At 44.4% G+C, this 18,669-nt stretch overlaps 1 protein-coding gene across 1 annotated transcript in view; it reads left to right on the top strand.

Annotated features, from left to right (window-relative positions):
* Positions 1-10,043: 10,043 nt before the first annotated feature.
* The window catches only part of PtA15_4A421 (uncharacterized protein), a gene marked incomplete at both ends in the record, with an annotated part of 35,797 nt that continues 27,171 nt past the window's right edge, over positions 10,044-18,669 (top strand). Inside the window, one exon of the mRNA XM_053168303.1 lies at positions 10,044-10,135. Coding sequence (XP_053019525.1) covers positions 10,044-10,135 — 92 coding nt within the window. The remainder of the gene's footprint in view (positions 10,136-18,669) is intronic.

The following is an 18,669-nucleotide window of genomic DNA, read 5'->3' as shown; positions in this document are numbered from 1 at the left end:
CGCCTAACTGAGGCTAAGGAAGAATGCAATGATTGATGATGATTGATTGATTGATTGATTGATGAGGTTGATAATTGTAATTTCTGAAGGGTGTGAATGATTTGGAATTGAATGACTGGATTTCTGAGTTTCTGAGTATATAATGTAAAGTTCAGTGAAGAGAATTTGAAGTCCAGAGAGGTTGATAAGCTGTCCAAAGAATATTCTTGCTCAAGTTGGGTGGTTTCTGAGCTGCAATGTGTTGGAAGAAATTGATTATAATGATGAATGAATGAGTGATTGATTTGTTGGTTGAATAATTCCTAGAATACAGGGTGAAGATGATGAAGAAAATTCCAATATTGTGGTGGTTGGATGTCCAGTAATTGCTATGGGATGGTAAGGAATAATGATGCATGGATTGATTGATGGATGATTGAATTGATTGATGATCCATAATTGATATTTAGATGGTAAGGAATAATGATGGATGGATGGATTGATGGATGGATGATTGAATTGATTGATGTCCAGTAATTAATATTTAGATGGTAAGGAATAATGATGGATTGATGGATTTAATCATTGATGGATGGATGAATTGATTGATGTCCAGTAATTAATATTTAGATGGTAAGGAATCATGATGATTGGATGAATTGATGGATGGATGATTGAATTGATTGATGTCCAGTAATTAATATTTAGATGGTAAGGAATAATGATGATTGGATGGATTGATGGATTTAATCATTGATGGATGGATGAATTGATTGATGTCCAGTAATTAATATTTAGATGGTAAGGAATAATGATGATTGGATGGATGGATGGATGGATAAAAATGAGTGATGATTCCAGAATGAATTCCTTTTCCATGATGATGGTTTTTCTCTACTTCTCTCCTCCGTGTCGTGTGTGTCCCATTATTCTTGAGTACTTCACTCCTTTTAATTTCCCCATGTCCACTACGAAAAAGCGTTAAATTTTGTACAGAGGAGGAATGGAACATGTGTCCATGCGCGCGTGCTGTCGAAAGAGGGGTCCTGATGTCTGAGCGGGGGCTCCAAGCGGGAGGCGCGCGTGCGGAATGACAAAAAGAAAAATAGAAAATGGTCGACCTGTATCTTCGGAACGGCTCGATGAAATTTCTTGAAACCGAGTTCATTCGAAAGATACGATTCTCTAGATTAAAATGGTATATACTAATTATTTTTAAGGGTTGATTATCGATTGTGCAGGGCCGGTTAAAGATCCAAGAGAGATCCGCGGGTGCGCGTAGTAGTAACACCGCGTCAATATAAGGCAAACTGTTTTCGGATATAACTCAGCTTTCAGTCGATGGAATTGTCTAATTCCGGATTCGTTTGAAATAACGGAAAGAGAAGATGAATTAAGGATTACGGTATATTTAGAATTAATTCGACCGATAGGTCGCCGTGAACACTGAATGAAAGTTGTGAATGAGCCCGTGGAAACACTAGGGTGACTTTGAGCGCGTATAATTCCGAAACCGCTCGATAGAATCGGCTGAAACCGAGTTCAAACGAAAGGTGAGATCGGGAAGATGAAAACTGGAAAGATTAATGTTAATTTTGAGGTCGGCCGAATCGTTATTGGAATGGTTCAAAGTTTCATTATGATTTCCGCGGTTTCCGCCGCAAGGGAGTTGAAATTAAAGGAATACATAATGAAATAAGCCAAAGGTACCGCCGAGAAACTGTCCAAATGGACTCCTGAAGCTGGCCATTCGACTGAAAAAGATTTTAGGAATAATGAATGACGTGTAGGCGATCCAAAAGTGATCCAAGGATTAATTAAACTGGGTCGAACACCAGAGTCAATATTAAAGAAATGAAAGAAAAACCGCGCCAAATGCTTCTGAAATGTGAAGGCGTCCATAGTGACGTCATAGAATGAAGAGGAGAACGTAAATATAAGGCCCTGGTCATCGGCCAACGGAAAAGTTCCGTTATCGCATTCAATATCCGTAATGTTTGCCTCCAGCGCCACTTCCACGCCTTCTTCGCCGAAAGATATCATTGAAAACTCGGTAGATTATTCGTCCAATACGTCCATATCATCTTCGCAGCTCGACGAAGAGGCCGTCATTAGTCCTTCCTACGAAATCCCCTTTTCTATTCGCAGAGCGCACTCGTTCGTCGACAATGTTCACGCGTACAACGCCGGCATGAGAGACTCTTTTAAACCCGAAGAAGTCGATGCCTTGCGCCGCTATATCCAACAAGGACTTCTTGCCTTTGCTCGTGAGGATCTTGACGACCCGGTTACCGCACGAAACGCCCGCCTTAAGTTGTATAGCCGGTTCCACGACGCTTTTGCACATGTATGTTGACTGGATTTCGTATGTATATGAATAAGAATTTGAAAAGAAAGAAGATTGATTATAATACTGATATTTTTCCCTGTTTCTATTTTGATTTTTAGATGGATACTCATTCCATAATAGATGCCATGATAGAGGAAACTGAGGAGAGGAATGCCCTGGAATTATTAAGGATGAGGGACCAAGTGGAAGAGGAGGAAGATGGTTGGAGGGTAGAAGCAGAAATGGAGAGGATAAGAGCTGAGGGTAAGTTCTATTTTTATTCTTTATTGAGGATTTTTACTAATGTTATGCTTTAATTTTTCTTTTGATGTCTTTTGATTTTTAGATAAGGAGAAGGGAAAAGAGAAGGAGAAAAGTGAAATGGAAGAGGGTGATGTAGTGATAAAAGAAGAAGAGGTGAGCTTTTGATTTTTATATTTAGTTATTTTTATTTGAGAGTGTTTTTGAGACTGATTTATATTGATTTATTTCTGATTTGTTTATAGATTTGATTTTATTTTGTTGTTATGTTATTGTGTAAGAAGATGAGAAAGAGAAAAGAGGAAAGAAATGAATTGATTATTCCTTATTTGTTTTTACCTGGAGTGGTATTCCTTGACATGAGTTGCAGCAAACCTTCTGGCTAATTCTGTGCCATCAAATTCTTCCAAGATGTAAGATCCTCCTGGTTTTTGAGCTTTGATTCTGTAAGGGCCATTCCATTTATTTTCAAAGAGCTTGCCAAACTGAGAGTCCAAAGATTTATTATACACTACTACTAATTGACCTTTCTTTAGTGGCTGCCTTGATGTTTTCTTCTTGTTCCAATAGTCCACAGAGTTCTTCCTAGAATCCATAAGCTGCTGGTGTGCTTGCTGCAAGATGGTATCCCTGTTTTCAAGCTGCTGAGTCCTAGCCAATAGAAGATCCTGAGTTGATTCTACCTTTGACCAATCCACTCCAAAGAAGGTTTCCAATTCTAGGTCAATGGGTAAGATGGGGGGCTGTCCAAGAACTAATTCATAAGGTGAGTAACCAGTTGATCTTTTGGTGGAAATTCTGTCTGCAAATAAAACTAAAGGTAAATAATTCCTCCACTTCTTGCCTTCTTTTCCACAGAGCTTGACCAAGGTATCCTTAATTGCCTGATGTCCTCTTTCTACCATACCATTTGCTTCAGGATAATAAGGGGTGGTGACTTTGATTTTGATTCCAGATTCCAGAAGGGATTTTTGAAATTGTTGTCCAAATTCAGATCCTCCATCCACTGTGACTGACCAAGGGGCTCCATATCTGTAGATCCAGTTCAAGAACCACGGAGAGATTTTCTTTGCTTGAATCTTTTCTAGTCCAACTGCCTCTACCCATCCAGAAAGGTCATCTCTTGCAATTACCAGGTATTTCCATTTGCCAGCTTTGATGTGAACTGTATCCAAACTGACTCTTCCAAAGATGGTTGCTGCTCCTGTAGGTTTCTTGGGTTCCATTGGCAATTTTGAACTCCTCTTCTGGCAAGCTTCACAAGACTGGACCCACTTGGTAACACCTCTCTTGAGACTTGGCCACCAAAATCTGAGTTTAATCCTTCTGTAGGTTTCAGCAATACCTCTGTGGCCTAAGGATTCATGAAGGGAATTGAGGATGGAATTCTGAGCTGAAGAGGAGGTGACTACTATCTGGGAGAATGGTTTGTTGATCCTGTGCAAGACTCCATTGGAAAGGAAGAAGTTGGCTGATTTGTGCAAAATTTTCTTGAATTCCAGGCTGCTGCATCCTGGAGGTTTGTTCATGGTTGAAAGGTATTCCTGGAGGTGCTTCCAAATTCCTTGCTGCAAGTTACTTACCCCCTCCCCCAACTTAGCTGATGTCCCCAGAAGCAGGCCAAAAGTAGAATGTTTAGTTCCAAATCCAGGGTGAGGTTTGATCCAGGTTTCATCTTCATCAAAGCTAGGACAGTCATCTTCATCAGAATCAGGGGGTCTTCTTGAAAGTCCATCAGGTAAGGTGAAAGTTTTTCCAGGAGTGTGAACAAGTTCATAGGAGAATAACTGAATAAATCCAATCCATCTGTTCATAGGGGCATTGGGAAGTGAAGGGTTGTTGATCATTCCAATAAGGCACTGGGCATCCACTCTGAGTTGAAAATGTTGGCCCCACAGTTTGGTTTGAAGTTTCTTGAGGATCTTGGCAACACCACAGAGTTCTAATTTGGATTGTGAGTATTTTGATTCCCTGGGTGAAAAGACTACTGACTCATATAACACAGGCCTATCCAATCCATCAGAATCCTGTTGAGTAAGAACAGCTCCTGCAGCAATAACACTGGAGTCCACTGAGAGTTTGATTAAGCCAGCATTAGGTCCATAGTCCAATTTCTTCAGGGTGATATCAGTTCCAACAATCCTTTTAAGGTCCTCAAAGGCATCCTGGCAATCTTCAGTCCAATCCCAAGAGGAGTCCTTCCTGGTGAGTCTTCTGAGTGGAGCAGTAATGGTTGAGTAATTTTTAATGAACATTCTAACATATACACAGATACCTAGGAATCCTCTGACATCTGAAGGAGTGGTGGGAGTTGGCCAGGTTTCAATTTTGTTGAGCTTCTTGATGGATATCCTTCTGCCTTCCTTACAAACCACATGGCCAACCAGATCCAGAGCAGGTACACAGCAAGCAAATTTCTTCCCAGAGATGGTGAGTCCAGCTTCTTCAATCCTGAAAAGAATCCTTTCCAGAGTAATGGCATATTCATAGATAAATCTTCTGATCTGGGGGTTGTCCTTTAGAGTTTCTTCATTGTAGTCAGAGGTTGGTCCTTTTATACCTCCATCATCCACAAAGATTCCCATATGTTGAGGTAATTCATCCTGGAGTATCCACATCATTTGGGCCTGGTAAACTGCAACTGAATTGGTGGCTCCTTGGGGTAATCTGGTAAGTTGAAATCTTCCAAGGGGTGTTTCAAAGGTGGTCAAAGGTCTGGATTCTGGAGCTAATTCTCTTTCATCATATCCTCCCATAATATCACCTACTCCATAGCAAGCCCTTCCAGTGAATGATTCAATGAGTTCCTCTGTCTTTGGTGGTAGTCCAGCGTCCTTAATGGTGACTTTGTTGAGTTTCTGAAGGTCATGTACAATTCTGAGCTTACCATCCTGCTTCTTTACACAAAATATAGGGCTGGAATAACTGGAAAAGGATTGTTCATAGAGGCCAGTGCTGAGTCTTTCCCTTACCAATTCTATAACCTGGTCTTTGATGGGTGCAGGGATTGGAATTGGTTTCTGTTGCCAAGGTTCATGAGGAATGACTGGAATAATATAAGGCTGTCCATAGGTGTGTTTAAGAAGGCCTCTTTCTGTTTCTACAAAAGCCAAAGCACCTTGTCTAATCACAATTACCCATACCAGCAGGAGATATTCTTGAGGAGAAAGCCATCCAGGAGGTCCAAAATTGATGAGGTCCAGCCTTTCTTGAGTAATCTTGGAGGTAGGAGTGAATGGTGGAGGAAAAGGGCTTAAGGGAGTGAGGTAAGGATCTCTTGAGAGTGGTGGCCTTGACAATGGGGGATTGAGAGATAATGGCATTGGTTGGTTTACTGGTTTTATTTTTTTTAGAGTTGATTTATATTTTGCTGAATGAGTGACTACAGTTTGTTGCTTTTGGTTGTTTTCCAGGGTTGCAGTTGTAAGAGAGGGGAACTGGAAACCTGGTCTCAATCTAAAAAATTTAACAGTCCAGAATTGGAAGGTATGCTGGTTTCCCACTTCTGATTACTGGGGAGTATGATTGGAACCAAAAAAGTCTGACCAGCTGAATCCATGATTGAAAGTGCTTCTCCTCTGGCTCCATTGTAGTTGATGTTAGCTGAGAAATCCATCAAGAAAGGCTTTCCAATAATCATCTGAACTGGTCCTTTGGCTACCCAGAAATGAACTGTCCTAACTACTTTCCCAATGGTTACCTCCACATCTTCAGCAATTCCAGGTATATCAGTAAGGTGACCTCCAATTCCTTTGAGCTTCATAGATTTGGCAGTGAGTACTAATCCAAGTTTATGAGCAAGAGTTTCAGGAATAATGTTGACCATAGAGCCAGTATCCAAGAGTGCTTGATGTTTCTCTCCTCCAATAGTGATGGTGATGTATCCAAGGGGGCAGGAGTAGTGAGTAGTGGGTTGCTCCTGTGCTGGTTCTTCTCCATCCTCCATGTCTGTGAAGTTTGCTGATTTGACACCATCCAATGGGACCCTTTTGTTGGTTATCTTCTTCCTAATACAGTCAGTAACTCCTGGTGATATAGCAAAGATTTCTCCAAAGGCCAACTCCATCTTTCCTGCAGTTAACATCCTACTAGCCACCTCTTCTTCAATTCCTGGGTACTCCTTGGCCAAAGTCTTTTCCAAATAGGTTTTCTTAGCTGGTTTGTCCTTAGGTGCAGTGGTTGAATCCTTGTCCTTATCCTGGAATCTGACTTGAGGGGAGCCTTTTGAAGTAGGGGATTTGGAAGCACTAGGAGTAGGGGGCTGTGTCATGTGAAGTAAGTCCTCTGTATCCATGTCCATTAGGTCCTGTTTCTCCTTCCTGATCCTTTTGTCTGCCTTGGCTGATTCCTCTTCATCCTGATCCTTAGAGTTGTTTCTAGTCCTCTTTCCAAGGTCTGCTTCATAACTATGGGCTTGATAATAGACTGGGTCCTCCTCTAGTTGGCCAAAAGAAGATGTGAGCTTAGTTTTAGAGTACTCTTCCACTGGGGTTCTGATTGGTCTGCTTGGAATCCAGGGAATAACTGATTTGTCTGGAAGTCTGTAATCTCTTCCGTCCTTGATAACAGCACCACTAGACATGTCCTGGGCAAGTTGAGAGCAGCTGTTGGTTCCATGGGTTTCCTGATGACAATAATAGCATTTGAATGGCCAGGTCCTGGCAGGTTTGTCCATGTGGGGAGGTAGTCCTTTGCCAGCAGTGAGGGATGCAAGTTGTTTGGTAAGGAGTTCCACTTGTTTGTCCAGAGAAATAGAAGCAGTAGGAGCGGTTCCCTGAGTAGCAGGTGTGGGTTTGGAGGTCCTAGGTGAGTTGTCCAAAGTGAATTTCTCTTCTGCCCTCCATTCAGTCCTTCTGTTGACCACTGATCTTGAGTAAACTTCCTGGTGAATGTAGGTAAGAAGAGTTTCAGTGTCTGGCAAGATATCACCTCCATCCTTTGAGGCTAGCATTTGATTGTCCCTCATCAAGCTCCTAGTAACTCTTTGATCCAGGTCCTTGTGAAGAGTTTCCAAAAGTAGGTGTCTGAATTCCTCCAGGCTAGTACTGTACCCCATCCTTACCAAGTAGTGAGTGATGGTTTCAAACTTGTTTCTGAATGTGTTGAAGGTTTCCAAGGTGCTGATTCCTCCATCCTGGGCAGATTTGTAGACTAGTTTCCTGAGATCCTCCCTGGTATATCTGACCAATGGCTGAGAAGTTCCAAACCTGGTGAGTAGCTGTTTCTTCAGGGTTTCCCAATCCAAGTTTTCATGGCCTGACATGTCTTCCACTTCATCCTTTAGGTCCAATCCTTTGATAAAAGCAATGATTTGTCCAGCCAGTTCCTTAGAGTTAGCACCATCATCTCTTCCAGCACTTTCATACCTTCTAATGAATTTCTCCACAGGCATGTTGGTTCCATCAAAGAAGAGCTCTTTGTCCATGGGTTTGATCTTAACTCCTCTGCTGACTGGATCCTGGTACCTTGGCATGGCTGGTTCTCTGTTCAAGAAGTGGGTGTTGGACCTGGTAGAGTGAGTTGAATGATCCCTTTGGCACTGGAATCTGGAAAAGCGGGGTGGTGGAACATTTAAATCCTCTGAATCATCTGATGGCTGATTGGTATCCCTGTATCCTGTGAATCTAGGAGCACTGGAAGTCTGAGGTCTAGGAGGAGGTCTGCAAGAACTGGAGTTGGCCTGTGGAATAGAAGAACCCTGTGGATCTGGAGCATTGGAAGGAGCCTGAGGACCTGGACCAGTAGAAGAAGATTGGTGACCTGGACCATTGAGAGGAACCTGAGTCTGACCAGTGTTGGAAGTGGTGGAGTCCTGAACTGTAGCATTACTGGAAGGATCCACTGGAGGGTAAAGACTGGGGGCAACATTGGCGTTGCGAGATCCTTGGGCAGACATGATTGAAACAGGTAAGTTGAATCTGAATCTGAAGATTGATAATGAAGGTGCTGATAGTGTTACTGTTGGTTGAAGTTGATTCTAAAAGCAGGGAGTTGATTTGTAAAGAGAGGAGTATGAGGAGTGTAGGTGAAGTGGTATGTAGCTGATGGTAAAAAGTGTTACTAGAGCTGAAGATATCTGAAGTATAGAAAGGCCACTGTTGGGACACCACTTGTGGAACTACTCAAAGGGGAGAATAGAGCTTGGAAGGTAAATGGATAGCAACACTAGTACTAATGTAAGCTATGCAAGGGTGCTGATGAGGCTGCCTTCCTGACTAATGCTGAGGGGATGAGAGTAACACTAAGAAAAAAGAAGAAAAGGTGTGGCTGATTTCTGCTTGATCTTAGGAGCTAGTACTATGAGCTTTAACTACTGACTACTGAGGGTAAGAGAGATGGAGGATTGATGAGAGTGGGGGACTTATAATTTCTGTATCCAAAATTATCTATAAATTCTGTATATATTTCTCTGCATGAGGTACAAGTGAGGGGGGGAAAGACAATTCTTATAGTAAGGAGGGATGAGCACAGACTATGAAGAGTTCTGGCTATGAGAATGAAGGTTGTAAAAATGAGGAAGAGTGATGTGAACATAGTAACAGTATGTAATGATGAGCAATGCTGAAAAGGGAATGCTGGTTATGGGAATAAAAGAATGTACTAATGGGGAAAAGTGATGAGAACATAGTAACTACTTGTAATGATGAGCACTACTGAAAGAAGGAAGCACAGATCTAATGATGTAATGTGTATAATAGCCATAGTACATAATGAGGAATGTATGTAAAGGGTTTAGTATGTGAAAGTAATTATGTAAAAGTAATGTACTGTAATGATTCAAGTAAGTTACTAATGAATTGAGTGTTGTAACTAATGAAGACTGTAGATTATCTGTAAGTCTTATATCCTCTATAACTATTGAACCATTGAAGATAAGGGTATACTATGTATGAGGGACTATATGTGAAATTTGATGTAGAATCTGAATATGCAATAATAATGAGGTATTTGTGAAGGGTTATGGGGAAATGTTCAATGTAATGATGAATATATGTAAAAGAAAGCAATAAAATACTACTTATGGTTTGGAATGGAGCACCACACCGGAAAGCCTTCCATCTTGCCCCCTCTACCTCCTCCGCGGCGCCTCCTTCTGGCACAGGCTCTGGAGCCGAGCCCAATTGGGGATGGGACATGCATGCGCATCTGGACCAGGATCTGGGGCTCAGTTGGGCGGCGCGGGATGCAAATAATCTGCATGAGAATGCGGATGTGGATGCGGTCACTCGGGACGGTGGACATTCGAGTACACATGCCCTTCTCCGCTGAGAACCTGGATCCGGGCTCCGGGTCCGGGACTTGTAAGAAGTTGTGCGGGGGACTTGTGGGTCCAGTTGGGGTTTATCGCCAGCCTGAAGGCCCACTTGTCTGGGCTGTTAACAACTCTGAATACGCTTTCTTCTTGAATGCTTCCTCGTAGACTGTTTATAGTGTAATTCACTGGTGTGGGCAGGAAGATTGGAGAAACCAAGTTATGGAAAATCTGTACTGCTGTAAGGCTCAAAACGTTGCTGCATTCAAGGCTGGGCTTCTACCCGAAACGCGGGTGATGGTGCTCTACACCATGTCTGTGAACGGCCACGCAAGGGGGTGGTGAAAACGGAGAGTATACATATTCTGGTTAGGTTGGGTTTGAGGGGGTGAATGGGAATTTTCAGTTTGGGACTGGATTGAAACATCCTGTCCGAGTTTGGATTGGAGGTTGATGTCCGGGTTGGGATTGAAGGCAGGTGAAGGCTTTCCAGGTTGGAGTGTACATTGGTGTAAGAGGGGGGAATTGGGTTGGGTGAAGGTGTTTCAGCTGAGGTGCCCTTGAAAAAAAAAGTTGGGTGCTTGAATATATAAAGAGCAAGCTGCTTCCTCACAGGAATTTCCCCTGCGGCTCCAGACATTGGCTTTTTTATGCCGCCAGAGCCGCCTGTTACAATGGGGGCTTATAGGGAAATGGGGGATTGAGGCTGGTTAGCGGGACTCGCGCCAGCCTTGTGGTTAATTCCACTTGAGGGAAAGGGGGAAGGCAAAGGCCAAACCCATGATCCAATATTCCTCAAATCACTGTTTTATTGAAACTTAGATATATAAGAACAGCTACTTCAGAAGTTTTTAGCCACTTTGTGCAATGATACGGGTCTGAAAAATGAGGATAATTTAGATGCAATGTGCTAATATGTGGACACGTTTCTTATTTTTCAGACCTGTATGCTTGCACAAAGTGGCTACAAATATCTGAAGTAGCAGTTCTTCTCTGTTTCATTACTCAATAAATCATTTGAAATTTGTGGGCTATGGGAACCTTGTTGATTAGGCGCCCAAATCCTACATTTCTTCTGGTTTTTAATGATTTTTTTCAAAAAGGAAAATGCATTTAAAAACTTCCAAAAAATTCAGAGAGGCCAGTGAGAAGTGATTTTTAAAAAAGAATCTTCAAAAGTGGCATATTTTAACCGCAGTGCACGAAGTGTTTTTTGCAGTGTGCAAAGTAAGTCCCTAGAAATAAGACAATATTGTTAAATAACACGCCAAGCCAGATGATCTCGGCCAGAGAACAGGCCAACTTGCCAAGGAACCTCCAGCTATATGTTTGCACCGGTAAACTTTAGCCCTAAATTGGCTTGTGTAAGCTTGTGTACCAGAAAACCGACAGCACTACTACAGCTCCCTACCCCATAAAATTGCCGTCAAAATATGTCATTGCTGTGCATCTGTGGGTTGTAAAAGTAGTCATGATAAAGCTGCCAATAGGCTTCATGATCTTTGGGGTAAGTGGGATGGGCGGGTGGTGAGGATCACACAAAGGCTCTGGGGGACAGAGGGAGGAGGGGGCAGCGGCAAGCGGGGTGCGGGGTTGCCGGGTCCAAGGGGTTAGACCCCTGCAGCGGTGTAGCCGCCTTAAACTCTAGTTCCAAAAAAATAATGAATAATCAGAATCAATAGATTTACATGTGAAATGAATGATAATAAATGAAAAAAATGAAGTCCAAAATCCATTCTGAAATTTTGTGGGCAGTGAAAACACTTGAAACACTGATTTTTTGTTTCCTGTAGTGCAGTTTTGTACTTTTTGATGTGTTTTCACTGCCCTCAAAATTTCAGAATGGATTTTGGACTTCATTTTTTTTGTTTATTATCATTCATTTCACATGTCAATCTATTGATTCTGATTATTCAATATTTTTTTGGAATGGTATTGAAGATTTTCCAAAATCATCATTTAATGTCAGCCTGTATGTAACTAACTGTGTCTGAGAGGGTTGTTACTATCAAGATGATGGTGTAAGATGCCAAGGATGGGCCAATGGGTTCGTGGTAAGACCTGTAAAAGGTTTCACTCTATCAGTAATCTTGACTGAGAGGCTTGCTCAATTAAGGCGCATCCAGATCAACACAGGGTGTTAATAGGCATCCAAGGAATAACTCAACTTGGGTTCGTGGTTTTACCTACAGAAAGGTAAGGGTAATCAAGAGTTGAGAGTATTCCTGAATTGAATGATGGGTGAGAATGAAAGCACTGTTTAACTATAGTATGGGTTAAACTTTGCTGTAAATGTATTCTGAGGGATAAACAGTCCTGGGGGGCGTGTTTATATAGAGGGGAAAAGAGCAGGAGGGAATATGAGGCGCTTGGAGGCGCTTCAGGACCAGGGGGGAACTGGAAGCGCTCAAGGGAAGCAGATCCTCATGAGGATCAACATTGGAAATGATCAGGGCAGTGTAATGATCAGTACTGATCCTGGATCAGTAGCTGTGCACACTAGCTGATCATAACCAATCATTGATTCCATTCAGTGCTCTTTGAATTGGATTACATCATGTATTGTTTATGTATTTATATCATAACCAATATGTTATGTAAATAGAAACTGAGGCGTAACAGGGGATAAATGAGTGATACCTGTCTTAGGGTATTTCACGTGTACAGTAATATTACAATGTATTGTAATCTTACTGTTTGCACGTAAGTTAACTCTTATAACAACAGTACATTATGGTAACTGTATTTAACTATGGTTATCTGTACTGTGATGTATAACTAGAGTACATTCTTAAGCCTGTATCTAATGATATACATATGTAATAAAGGTGTAAAAGGAATGTACTATGAATAATGTGAACAATTGCAGGTTACGTGTAAGGCAGCGGTGGGCAGATACGTTACTTTACGTTACAGCAGTGAAATTGGATAACGTAACATCTTTTTAGTTATCCAAATTGGCCATTTTGGTAACGTACAAAATTCTTGCAGTAAAGTATAGTAAAGTAACTTTTTTTTCAACCTGATTTTTTATGTTTTTGGTAACGTAACTTTTTTGATATAGAGCTTTTTGTAAAGGGGGTTGAGATTATTGAAAAAAAGAGCAAGTTGGTATCATGTCTTTAGCTTATTGGTTAAGGCTTGCCTCTCTCAGGTTAGTGACGTTTGAAGGTGTGGGTTCAACCCTCACTCTGAACAACTTTTAATGTGGTTTCCTGGCAGCATACTGAGTTTATGTGGTTGTTTAGTGTCAACTTGAGCAAACATCTTGCTCATATTGATAAAAACAACCACAAATCAGGGCCTTTACCAGAAAGTTACACCAAAGTTACCCAAATCTGGGAAAAAATGTAACGTAACTGGTTTTGTTCAAAATAACCAGGGAACGTAACTAGATAAATTGGAGGCCATTTTCTGCCGGAGATATTGTAACTGCAAATTAGATATCTGTAACTAGCAGATAATGTAACTGTAAAGGTTACGTTACCGGCCGAGTTATCCATTTGGAGAACGTATCTGCCCACCGCTGTGTAAGGTACTGTGACATGTACTCTGTGGCTGACATTTAATGCAAGCAATTTGGTAAGTTTTGTGATGTTCCAAATACTTTTTATTTTGTTATATTCATTCTTCTGAAGTCATTTTACACACTTGTTCTCAAATCCTCATGACTTCAATTTTGTGGGTTGGCCTTCTAGAATGAGCTTTTGGTGGTACCAATGTATCTGTCCAGTGGAGGACTTCCCTTTGATTTACACAGCCGTGTAAAGTCAGATCTGGCACATGTAAAGCCAGATCTGACTCACCTTGTAATTTTTAGCTTTAGAAGCTTTTCCGCAGGCTTGAGATGCCAGAATACCTGCCAGATTTACAACCCCAGGTATTCCAGCAACTCGGGCCTCATCCCTCATTGTTAAACCGGTCATCGAGAGTACACAACCCTCTCAATGGCCGGTATAGACCGGTCATCGAGAGGACACAGCCCACTCGATGACCGGCCTGTACCTCGAGAGGACACATCCCTCTCGATGGCCGGTACAGACCGGTCATCGAGAGTACAGACCCCTCTCGATGGCCGGTACGGACCGGTCATTGAGAGGGTACAGTGTCCTCTCGATGACCGGTACAGATGTGTCCTCTGTACCAGTCATCGAGAGGACACATGCCTCTCGATGACCGGTGGGTAGGACATCAAGAGGACACAACGCCGGTCATCGAGAGGACTCAAGCCTCTCGATGGCCGGTACAGATGTACCCCCTCTATGACCGGTCTGTACCGGCCATCGAGAGGGTTGTGTCCTCTCGATGACCGGCACAGATCTGCCAGAGGGTGGTGCCCTCTCTCTCAATGGTCGGTCTGTACCGGCCATCGAGAGGGATGTGCCCTCTCGAGGTACAGGCCGGTCATCGAGTGGGCTATGTCCTCGCGATGACCGGTCTATACCGGCCATCGAGAGGGTTGTGTACTCTCGATGGCCGGTCTCGACCGGCCATCTAGAGGGTTGAGTACTCTCGATGGCCGGTCTATACCGGGCATCGAGAGGGTTGAATCCTCTCGCTGACCGGTACAGACCGGGAATCAAGGTTGCGTACTCTCGATGGCCGGTCTGTACCGGGCATCGAGAGGGTTGAGTCCCCTCGACGATCGGTCTGTAGCGGGCATCGAGAGGGTTGTGTACTCTGGATGGCCGGTACAGACCAGCTATTGGGAGGGTTGTGTACTCTTGATGACCGGCCTGTACCGGCCATCGAGAGGGATGTTCTGGTTTGATCTAGCCGCTGAAAAGTGCATGTAAAACCAGGGTGTAAAAATCTGGCTTTACAAGTGCCAAATCTGACTTTACACGGCCGTGTAAATCGAAGGGAAGTCCTCCAGTGATACATACAAGATTTTCCTATCATACGCGCTAGGATTGATGAGGGCCAAGGCAGTCATTCCTACCAGCACTTATTTTTTTTCTCTCTTTTCAGCCTAGCCAGCAGAGTACTGCTCCGACAACTCTTGACCCAGACAAAGGCAGCCCCTTGTCTAGCAGCGAGCATCAGCATACCGCGGACAGCGAGCCAATCACTCGAGACAATCGTGGCCCCGTCACGCTGCTGAAGGCTGAGCTCGGCATCCAGGCACTCCAAGGGCCATTACAAGCCAACCGACCGGTGGTCCTTGAGTATTCTGCTCTGCAAGATGCTTGCCGGCCACCCGCCCTGCTTTTGAACCCTTACCTCGCGCAGGCCGCCAGCCCCTTCGCCATCTAGGTCTAGGGGAAGATTGACCAGTACCATCTCCACTTCCCCGCCCCCTCGTCCTCATCCTCGTCCGAGAGCTTCGTCCCCGCCTTCATCGTCCTCATCTCCCGCCTGCTCGTCCTTGACCGCTCCAAGCGGCTCGGAAAGCCAAACGGGGGCATCCAAGACATCAAGCCCGCCCTGGGGGGGGGGGGGGGTAGACTGGGCCCTGCTAGCCCACCATTCCATCCCCGTTGGGTCCCTTCTCTCTTCTCCTACCCTTTTTTCATTGACTTGTTTTCTTCATTTGGTATGGAGGTTCCCATACTGCCGAAAGTTTCCCAGCCAGGAACTCGTCGAACTTTGACCGCTACCCAAACGTCCATCCCGCCAACCTCCCCGGCATCCTCCCCGCCGACTCGTGGGCTCAGAAAACCACCAGTTCTCCTCAATCGTGAGCTCCTACCTCCCCTCGCGCCGCCAGGGCAAACATCTTCAGCCCCTCATCGCCCAGGCCTCACCACCCTCCGCCGCCAGTCAGCCTCAAACAGTCCATCTTGCCGAGCCACAACCTCAGCGACACCAACCCCACCCAGACCCATCCGTCACCCTCATCATCCCTATCGGAGCCATCCCAATCCTGCCTAACCAACGCTGGCTTGCCAAGATTGCTGTGCTCGTCCACGTCTCGTCCATGCCTCACGACATTGTCATTGACCAGGCAAACAGCCACAGGGGCCACCCCTCCTTCCTGCCAAGACTGAAAAGCTGCACTACGCTGCAGAAAGCGGCGATTTTAGAGCAGCGCAGCGGGCGTCGCTAATCCCCCAGCCCAAAAAGCTGAAGCGGTAGCGTCACCGCGCTGCGCTACCGCTTTCTGCAGCGAAACACCACTATTTCCCTGGATGACATAGCTTAAGCGCAGCTGAAAAAGCGGCGCTATCGCTCCGGGAAAGCGCAGCGATAGCGGTGTGCGTTTTCAACCGCTACTGGGGCGCTTTTGCGCGCTGCATCACTTTTTAGCTGATACTTATTCCGCACTTTTGGCGCTGCGCAGTTTATTCCGTTGCTGGTGTCCACCGCAAAGGGCTGACCGTCGTCGATTTTGACGGCAAAACCTTCGCTGCCTTCCTGTATTAGTGCCTTCGACTTCATCAGCTGTACAAGATATGAAACGCCAGTGGACCGCAGTGAGCACGCGAGGAGATCTTGAGATGCGAGGGACACGAGAGAAAGAAAAAAAGGAGGACTTATTCACCTATGAAACGCCAGTGGACCGCAGTGAGCACGCGAGGAGATCTTGAGATGTGAGGGACACGAGAGGAAGAAAAAAAAAGGAGGACTTATTTGTAGGATTATGGACCCAGACCCCCACCCGCAGCTACCCGCAAGGAAGCTCGCGCGGTTAACCCCAGACGCGCAGCATTCCGCAAGGAAGCTCGCAACCAGAATAAGCCCAGCTGCTAAGAAAGGTAAGCTGATTAAGCCCCTTTCGCAGTACAAAGCCCCAGACCACAAGCTGACAAACATCGCTTTGACGATTGCAGCCAAGGATCAACCAGCAAGAACCGCACAGGCCAAAGCCCAGCCAAACAAACAAGAAAGACCAACCTTGTACGTCCCAAGAGCTAGATCATAGAAGACTTAGAAATAAGGCTGACTAGATCTTACATTTTCTACTACAGAACTCTTGCGGATCGACTCGGACCCAGAAAGAAACAAGACTCACTCGTAAGACTATCGGAGGTGCAAGCACCCGGTAAGCAGAAGAAACAGATCCAATACAGAACAAAGAGACAGAAGAGAAACTGACTCAGAACGTTGCGCGCACAACAAACAGACTCACAGCAATACCACCCGTTCCGACAGGACAAGGCCAAGCTGCTACGCTGATTGGTCCCCGTCTCGTCTTGTATCCAAGTTCAGACAGACCCCGATCTCACGATTGACGGTACCAGACCCAGAACCAAGCAACCGGACAGAAGGTCCCTAAGCAAGCATCCTCCAGTGTTGCTTTTAGGTAAACACTTCTGTCCGAACTCTTTCTTACTTAACTATTAGTTTGTAAATACAACTAGTTTAACGGAGAAATTATTATTTTAGTTGTTTGAATTCTTTTATTATTCACCTATTGAGGCGAGGAAGGTACAACTAGATGAGTGATTGATTGCATGGCAAGAGGAAGAAGAGACAGACAGCAAAACAAGGAAGAGATGAAAGAGAAGCAAACCTATGAAACGCCAGTGGACCGCAGTGAGCACGCGAGGAGATCTTGAGATGTGAGGGACACGAGAGAAAGAAAAAAAAGGAGGACTTATTCACCTATTGAGGTGAGGAAGGTACAACTAGATGAGTGAGGAAAGAGTATATACAAGCTTTAGCGTATGTAATCTAAATACAACCAAAGCTAAACCTAATTCAAGTATATACACAATCTGAGTTCCCATCTGCCGCAGTTGGTGTCCTTTACTCCCTCTTGATGACAGATGTCGCTGTCCTGTCACATGTCAGGTTGTGGTTCTGCTACTCTTAGCTTTATCATACCTGCTGGTGTCACTCATTCATGACCTGTCATTTACAGGTCTTACCCTCAATTAGGGATCTTCATGTGACACCAGTGGATGTTCATTCACCCACCTGCAGCTGTTCATATCCAAGCGTCCTTAGTACAGTGGTTAGTACACTTGACATGGATATAAGAGACATGGGTTCAACTCCCATAGGACACATAATATTTTATGGAGTTTCACACAAGAGAGGCGAGGTTCCGCGTAAGATTTGGGACATATAGGGCGTCCTTGAGGGTGAGTGTGCCGCCGTTGGCTAGCGGTAGAGTTTTATCACCTCGAGCAGTAGCAACCAGATCGCCCGGTCCGCTCCCCGTGACGATTTCTATTGTGACTGGGTGTGTGCGCTTGAAGTAGCCAAGCGTTGTGAGCATGTGATTGCTCGCGCCTGAGTCCAAGATCGTAGTCTGATGCTGAGATGGGCTGGAGTTAGACAGATAACTGAATGATGGGTGAATGTTACTGTTGTGTGTCAATGGTTCTTGAGGCTGGGCGGTTGTATGGTAAGATTGACCCTTGTCCTTTTCAGCTTTGCGTTTTTCCATCGCCTCCTTGAATTTTGAGGGGTGCAGGGTCCAACAGTCTTGTTCTGAGTGTTTTGCCGCGGGGTTGTGCTTTTCGCCATAGCATTTGATAGGATTGTACTGCTTCTTCCTCTTGTTAGAAGCATTGGTAGCGAGCGCAGTTGGTGTTGAGGTACTTGTGGGGTGTTCAGCAGCCTTTCTTTTTGTAGACCTCTCAAATCGGCCAACCTCTCTGAGCCGATTAATCACAAATTTTGGTTTGCCGAGCGAGTTTAGGTCTCCAAAAAGACTCTGCATCAGAAAAGGCCGTTTCTTTGTGATTCTACTGATGATGCTGCAGCAGATAACGAAGTCGGGAACGACCATGGCCAGAGATTCAAATTTGGCTAGGAATTCTTCGATTCCTGCGATATAGGCGGCCATGCCATTGTTGAATTGGGTGTCTTCCCATTTCACCCATACTTCATAGCTGGCGAGTATCAAGTCTGAGGCGTAGACGGATTTAAACATTTGCCAGAGCTCATATGGATT

Source organism: Puccinia triticina, chromosome 4A (assembly GCF_026914185.1).
Source record: "Puccinia triticina chromosome 4A, complete sequence".
Lineage (NCBI taxonomy): Eukaryota > Fungi > Basidiomycota > Pucciniomycetes > Pucciniales > Pucciniaceae > Puccinia > Puccinia triticina.
Note: the sequence above shows the minus strand (reverse complement) of the source record. Positions and strands in the feature narration are given on the sequence as shown.